The 7,752-nt window shown below is 40.2% G+C and overlaps 1 protein-coding gene across 1 annotated transcript in view; it reads right to left on the bottom strand.

The window, feature by feature from the left end:
- Window positions 1-280: 280 nt before the first annotated feature.
- Window positions 281-7,752, bottom strand: part of arhgef15a (Rho guanine nucleotide exchange factor (GEF) 15) — an 18,174-nt gene continuing 10,702 nt past the window's right edge. The window contains exons 9-16 of the mRNA XM_030792899.1: window positions 7,610-7,702; window positions 6,936-7,090; window positions 5,760-5,915; window positions 5,338-5,426; window positions 2,125-2,229; window positions 1,687-1,819; window positions 645-676; window positions 281-369 (exon numbers count right to left, since the gene is read on the bottom strand). Coding sequence (XP_030648759.1) covers window positions 281-369; window positions 645-676; window positions 1,687-1,819; window positions 2,125-2,229; window positions 5,338-5,426; window positions 5,760-5,915; window positions 6,936-7,090; window positions 7,610-7,702 — 852 coding nt within the window. The remainder of the gene's footprint in view (window positions 370-644; window positions 677-1,686; window positions 1,820-2,124; window positions 2,230-5,337; window positions 5,427-5,759; window positions 5,916-6,935; window positions 7,091-7,609; window positions 7,703-7,752) is intronic.

The raw sequence follows: 7,752 nt of genomic DNA, 5'->3' as shown, positions 1-7,752 counted from the left end.
TGTGCCCATAAGATGTATTGCTGAGAAGGGTTAGGCTTTGTGTCTCTCTAAAATACTCCACTGTTTGTCTCTGTTACTACAGGAAGAAAACGCTACGGACCACCCGCTGGTGGATGATATGAGTATGTATGCTTTTTGATGTCTTTTGTCTCTCTTGTTTGCTTTAGGAGAGTGTGCTGTAACAGCCAAACAAACTTATCCTGTGTGTGTGTGTGTGTGTGTGTGTGTGTGCGTGTGCGTATCCCCACCCAGTCCCCCTTGCTTCCAGTGAAGTCTGACCTCAAGCGTGGCCCAGTCCCTGGGTCCATTCAGGTCCAGTCAGGGTGACTGGACCATGGCAGTCCGTCTGGCCACACTCACTGTATGACCCTTTCACGTTGTTCAATAAAAGCTTTTTTCCATTTTTCCTCACAGACTGGACTCGCTGGGACTCGTACCTTACTAATGCTGTCCAACTTGTCATATCTCCCTCTAGAGAATATTTGTGAGTGTTGCTTAAATGCACTGAAAATGTGTTTATTTTATTTATTTGCGTATCAGTCTACTCTTCACCGAAAAAAAAAAAAAAAAAAAAAATCCACACAAACTCAACATGTATAGGACGTTTTTATTATGTTTGGATAATATTGTGTTAATTAATTTACAGTTTGTCATTTTTCTGGTCATAGCAACAATTTAAAAAAATACATGCTACAGAAAATACAAGATATAAAGGTGGAAGGCAGATCATATAGAGATCAAAATCCAAAAACATAAGGAGAAATGAGACTACACACAATTTAAAAGCTTTCTGCTCTGTGGCCCCTCCCTCTGTCACTGTCTTATATTAGAAACAGCCAATCACTGAAGGTGAGGGAGGAGCTCAAAAACTCTGATAAAACTCTTTGCCGACCAATGAAAACCACCCATTGTTATTCCTTCCATGGTGGGAAAGCCAATCCCACACTGAAGGGAGGTGAAAATTTGACCTCTTTACCTGGCACTGTCAGGCTCCCAGTTTCACATACAGACAGCTCCCTGGAGTGAATCTGCTTTCTTACTCTTGCCTTATTCAGGCCCACATGGTTAACACATGATCTGTTGGATTTTGTTATATGCATTAGCCAGTCCAGTCTGTGTTGTGATGAATGCCTTAATTAAGGTTAAGGGCTATGGGTTTCAGCCCTGAGTTCTCCGGGTTTTAGGGTTAGAGTTAGAACTGATTTGGTGATGTATGAAGAGGCAGTCCACAGGAGGCCTGGCTTTAGCAGTTAAAGCCTTGTCTTCTAGTTCATAATGACTATACATGTAAATTTATAATAAAAAAAATAGTCTGGTCAGACAGACAGTGACGCAGCTTCACCAGAGAGCGACTTGCCAACACCAGCGACAGGCGCCAACACGAGCACCAGTAAGACACGAACATGAAGAACTGTGATCTCACTTGGTTTTGGGAAAAGTACAGGGCAGTGTATATGTTTTTTCTGTTAGAATCCAGCTGATTCAGGGGGAGTGGTTGGCCCCTGTCTCACCATGTCCACATTACCTCTGCGGAGATTAAAATCATTTGGTCTGGTTTCTCAGACAGAGATCAAGCTACATCAGAAAGCAGGCTTGTGTGGATCTCCATGAACCTAATTCTGGGGATGCGGTGATGGATGTGTTCTGGAAGGTTCTCTGGGCCTGGGAATGCATTAGGATTCGCTGGAGGCGGCACGTGCGATCCTGTACTGCTCCCGCAGGTTTCTACGTCGCTGGTGTTCATTGGTGATTTCTGAGACGTATTCCTGAGGAAACCAGCCTCTCTGACGGTCACACAGACGCACACCCTCAAACCATCCTTACACCAGAACAGCAAAGAACAGCTTTCATCAGCCTATTTCATCAACCCATTTCCAATGACCACATACAGAAAAGGAGCATCAGCATTTTCACTCAGGTTCAAAAAAGTAGCCTGTATTTGACTTGGGATGATCTATAAATAAGCAATCTCTTTGTGTGAATAAGCAAATACTGTATCAAACGCACAAAACACCGCCCATTCTGTGTGGATACAGTTCTGAAACAGGGAGGTTCTGTTCTGACAAAGAGAGAAAAATCCCAGAGAAAACTGGAGCAGAGCTTTGAGGTGCTCCAGGTTCTTACCCTCATTCGTCTTGCGTAGAACATTGATGATGTCACCAGGTTCTAAGCTGAGCTCATCCGCCTGCTGAGCTGTGTACTCAGTCTCACACTGAAACTGTGGACAGTCTGGCACACACACACACACATTACACACACACATACACATACACACACATACACATTACACACACATACACATTATGCACACACATACACATTACACACACACATACACACACATATACACATTACACACACACAAACACATTACACACACACATACAAATTACTTTAACATAGAGGACTTCCATAAAAAGCCAACTTGTGTCTCCTACATAACCCAGTCAGAGCACATTCGCATAATGTAAACTTCTCTGACTGTGAGGTGTCTGTTTCTCTAATACAGTACTGAAGTGTTTGTCTAATACAGTACTGATGTGTTTCTCTAATACAGTACTGAAGTGTTTGTCTAATACAGTACTGAAGTGTTTCTCTAATACAGTACTGATGTGTCTGTCTAATACAGTAATGCTGTGTTTATCTAATACAGTAATGCTGTGTTTCTCTAATACAGTACTGATGTGTTTCTCTAATACAGTACTGATGTGTTTCTCTAATACAGTACTGATGTGTCTGTCTAATACAGTACTGATGTGTCTGTCTAATACAGTACTGATGTGTTTCTCTAATACAGTAGTGATGTGTCTGTCTAATACAGTAATGCTGTGTTTATCTAATACAGTACTGATGTGTTTCTCTAATACAGTACTGATGTGTTTGTCTAATACAGTACTGATGTGTCTGTCTAATACAGTACTGATGTGTTTCTCTAATACAGTACTGATGTGTTTCTCTAATACAGTACTGATGTGTCTGTCTAATACAGTACTGATGTGTTTCTCTAATACAGTACTGATGTGTTTATCTAATACAGTACTGATGTGTCTGTCTAATACAGTACTGATGTGTTTCTATAATACAGTACTGATGTGTTTCTCTAATACAGTACTGATGTGTTTGTCTAATACAGTACTGATGTGTCTGTCTAATACAGTACTGATGTGTTTCTCTAATACAGTACTGATGTGTTTCTCTAATACAGTACTGATGTGTCTGTCTAATACAGTACTGATGTGTTTCTCTAATACAGTACTGATGTGTTTCTCTAATACAGTACTGATGTGTTTGTCTAATACAGTACTGATGTGTCTGTCTAATACAGTACTGATGTGTTTCTCTAATACAGTACTGATGTGTTTCTCTAATACAGTACTGATGTGTTTGTCTAATACAGTACTGATGTGTCTGTCTAATACAGTACTGATGTGTTTCTCTAATACAGTACTGATGTGTTTCTCTAATACAGTACTGATGTGTTTGTCTAATACAGTACTGATGTGTTTCTCTAATACAGTACTGATGTGTTTCTCTAATACAGTACTGATGTGTTTATCTAATACAGTACTGATGTGTCTGTCTAATACAGTACTGATGTGTTTCTATAATACAGTACTGATGTGTTTCTCTAATACAGTACTGATGTGTTTGTCTAATACAGTACTGATGTGTCTGTCTAATACAGTACTGATGTGTTTCTCTAATACAGTACTGATGTGTTTCTCTAATACAGTACTGATGTGTCTGTCTAATACAGTACTGATGTGTTTCTCTAATACAGTACTGATGTGTTTCTCTAATACAGTACTGATGTGTTTGTCTAATACAGTACTGATGTGTCTGTCTAATACAGTACTGATGTGTTTCTCTAATACAGTACTGATGTGTTTCTCTAATACAGTACTGATGTGTTTCTCTAATACAGTACTGATATGTCTGTCTAATACAGTACTGATGTGTTTCTCTAATACAGTACTGAAGTGTTTATCTAATACAGTACTGATGAGTTTCTCTAATACAGTACAGATGTGTTTCTCTAATACAGTAATGATGTGTTTATCTAATACAGTACTGATGTGTTTATCTAATACAGTAGTGATGTGTTTCTCTAATACAGTACTGATGTGTTTATCTAATACAGTAATGCTGTGTTTCTCTAATACAGTAGTGATGTGTCTGTCTAATACAGTACTGATGTGTTTATCTAATACAGTACTCATGTGTTTCTCTAATACAGTACTGATGAGTTTCTCTAATACAGTACTGATGTGTCTGTCTAATACAGTACTGATGTGTTTCTCTAATACAGTACTGATGTGTCTGTCTAATACAGTAGTGATGTGTTTATCTAATACAGTACTGATGTGTCTGTCTAATACAGTACTGATGTGTTTCTCTAATACAGTACTGATGTGTCTGTCTAATACAGTAGTGATGTGTTTCTCTAATACAGTACTGATGTGTTTGTCTAATACAGTACTGATGTGTTTCTCTAATACAGTAGTGATGTGTTTATCTAATACAGTACTGATGTGTCTGTCTAATACAGTACTGATGTGTTTCTCTAATACAGTACTGATATGTCTGTCTAATACAGTACTGATGTGTTTCTCTAATACAGTACTGATGTGTCTGTCTAATACAGTAGTGATGTGTTTATCTAATACAGTACTGATGTGTTTCTCTAATACAGTACTGATATGTCTGTCTAATACAGTACTGATGTGTTTCTCTAATACAGCACTGATGTGTCTGTCTAATACAGTAGTGATGTGTTTATCTAATACAGTACTGATGTGTCTGTCTAATACAGTACTGATGTGTTTCTCTAATACAGTACTGATGTGTCTGTCTAATACAGTAGTGATGTGTTTATCTAATACAGTACTGATGTGTTTATCTAATACAGTACTGACGTGTCTGTCTAATACAGTACTGAAGTGTCTCTCTAATACAGTAATACTGTGTTTCTCTAATACAGTACTGATGTGTTTCTCTAATACAGTAGTGATGTGTCTGTCTAATACAGTAGTGATGTGTTTGTCTAATACAGTACTGATGTGTTTATCTAATACAGTACTGATGTGTTTCTCTAATACAGTACTGATGTGTCTGTCTAATACAGTAATGCTGTGTTTATCTAATACAGTACTGATGTGTTTTTCTAATACAGTACTGATGTGTTTATCTAATACAGTACTGATGTGTTTCTCTAATACAGTACTGATGTGTCTGTCTAATACAGTAATGCTGTGTTTATCTAATACAGTAATGCTGTATGACTCAGGGAGGTGTGTGATCTGTAGATCTGTGTTTAGAAATGTGACTGTAGCTCACCCCAGTCCTCATACACTGTGTCCTCTTCTTCTTCCTCACAGAGATTCGAGACAGAGGGAAATGCAGCGACCCACCTGTGCATGTCTGACCTGTGGGGGCACAGGAGAGCAGGCAGAGACAGAGAAAAAGAGTGAAAGAGGAGAGAGGTAGTGAATGAAAGAGAACAGACAGATTAAAAGAGAGGTAGTGAATGAAAGAGAACAGACAGATTAAAAGAGAGATAGTGAATGAAAGAGAACAGACAGATTAAAAGTGTCACTGTAGTGCCTCACGTACTGGTATCTCAGCCGTGCTTTTTTTTCTTCTATTTTTTCACATTAAAAGTTGTTGTTCACGTCTTATCTATGCTCAGCAGGTAAATAATCAGAGCCTGTAAGGAGAGTAAGGTGTGTGTGTGTGTGTGTGTGTGCGTGTGTCCTCACTCTGTTTCAGTCTTGAATATATATTCACAGGTGTGTCCCAGGTGGTTCTCCAGGAGAGTCAGACAGAAGGCACGCTCATTTGAGTCAGTCGCCCCAAACGTCTGCACCTGGACCAGGGAGCGGTGAGCATGATCCATAACCACAAACCGATCTGGACTAGAACCACACACAGAGAGGTAACACACACACACACACACACACACACGGAGGTAACACACACACACACAGAGGTAACACACACCCATAACCGAAGACTGTTAGTGTTCATAGCTGTAAGAACTTTAACTGTTAACATGTTTACATATTAACGTATTAGCATATTAACATATTCAGGTAAATGACTGCAGCCAGTGGAATGCATCCAAACGCCTGGTCAGTGGAGTAATTTTACAGTAAAAACACAGTGAGGAAAAGACAAAAAACTGTCAGTTTTTAACACACTCAGTTTCAGCCCTCACTCAGTTTCAGAAATTCTGTCTCCTTTTACCATTCCCTGCCTTTGTGCTGCTCTTGGGCCCTGTTTACACCTTGCATTAAGATCCGATTTTGGTGACCCGATCACAAGTGGACAGCTCTAAGTGGACAGGGTTGGTGCTCTTGGTGAAGACAGTGTGGACAGGGTGGGTGCTCTTGGTGAAGACAGTGTGGCTTATCTTGGTGAAGACAGTGTGGACAGGGTGGGTGCTCTTGGTGAAGACAGTGTGGACAGGGTGGGTGCTCTTGGTGAAGACAGTGTGGACAGGGTGGGTGCTCTTGGTGAAGACAGTGTGGACAGGGTGGGTGCTCTTGGTGAAGACAGTGTGGACAGGGTGGGTGTTCTTGGTGAAGACAGTGTGGACAGAGTGGGTGATCTTGGTGAAGACAGAGTGGGTGATCTTGGTGAAGACAGTGTGGACAGGGTGGGTGTTCTTGGTGAAGACAGTGTGGACAGAGTGGGTGATCTTGGTGAAGACAGAGTGGGTGATCTTGGTGAAGACAGTGTGACTGGAGCCAACTGGTCTCATATATATGAGAGCAGTACTCCCAAATGAATGTGGAACAACCGTCTCAATTCATTCACCAGCTTAGACTCTATTCTGCAGGCTTTCTACCAGCGTAGTCAAGTCATCTTTCTCTGTGTCACACAAACTCTCATGCTTTTAACAGCAGGGGGCGCTTCAGTGCCAGTGCACTCACCCTTTCTTGTTGGTGAGGATGAGGAGGTTGTTGAAGAGGAAGAGGTAAACGGGTGTAAACTTGAGGCCGATGTTGAAAAGAGAGCTCCCTTTGTACATCAGCTGCAGCTCCCCCTGTTTCTCTAGGTGACGCGTCTTAGACACAATGGGCACGGCCTGAGGATATTATGGGATGTGACACAAGAGTAAATGTCCAGGTTTCAACCCAGTCATTTTAGAATGAACGTTATCACAATGGTGAGAAACAGCAAGAGTTAAAAATACGCTTAGATATGTGTTCAAACCATTTATAAAATGCCAATTATTTTTCAATCAAAACATGATCACACGTTAAGGGGTTAGATACTTTACAAATAAGGGGTTAGATACTTTACAAATACCCTAGTAAAATAATGATTTACTTTTTAAACAAAACTATACATTTCATTCCAAATATGTCTTATTTTCATTTGAGACACATTAGCATTTATATACTGTTTCTGAATATATAACTGAGGAGTGGTCAAGGTCATTTAATTGTCCTGATATATATATATGTGTGTGTGTGTGTGTGTGTGTGTATGATGATGATGATGATGAAAGCAGTCCTGAGGGAGACGATGAGGGAGTACAGCACTGGGCGTCTCTCATTCATCCATATGACTATACTGTTTGACTGCCACATGTTTATCTGACCTTGAGTCTGTCAAACTCCAGCATGTTGGCGATCTGAATGAGTTCCTCCATCTGTCTCATCTGCCCCACCTGTGAGTTTGCCTCTTTAATGATCTGAAAAAGGAAAAGAGGAGGAAGGATTAAGGGTTTGACATGAGTGAAAA

Source organism: Chanos chanos, chromosome 15 (assembly GCF_902362185.1).
Source record: "Chanos chanos chromosome 15, fChaCha1.1, whole genome shotgun sequence".
Taxonomy (NCBI): domain Eukaryota; kingdom Metazoa; phylum Chordata; class Actinopteri; order Gonorynchiformes; family Chanidae; genus Chanos; species Chanos chanos.
This window is presented reverse-complemented; position numbering and strand designations above follow the sequence as displayed.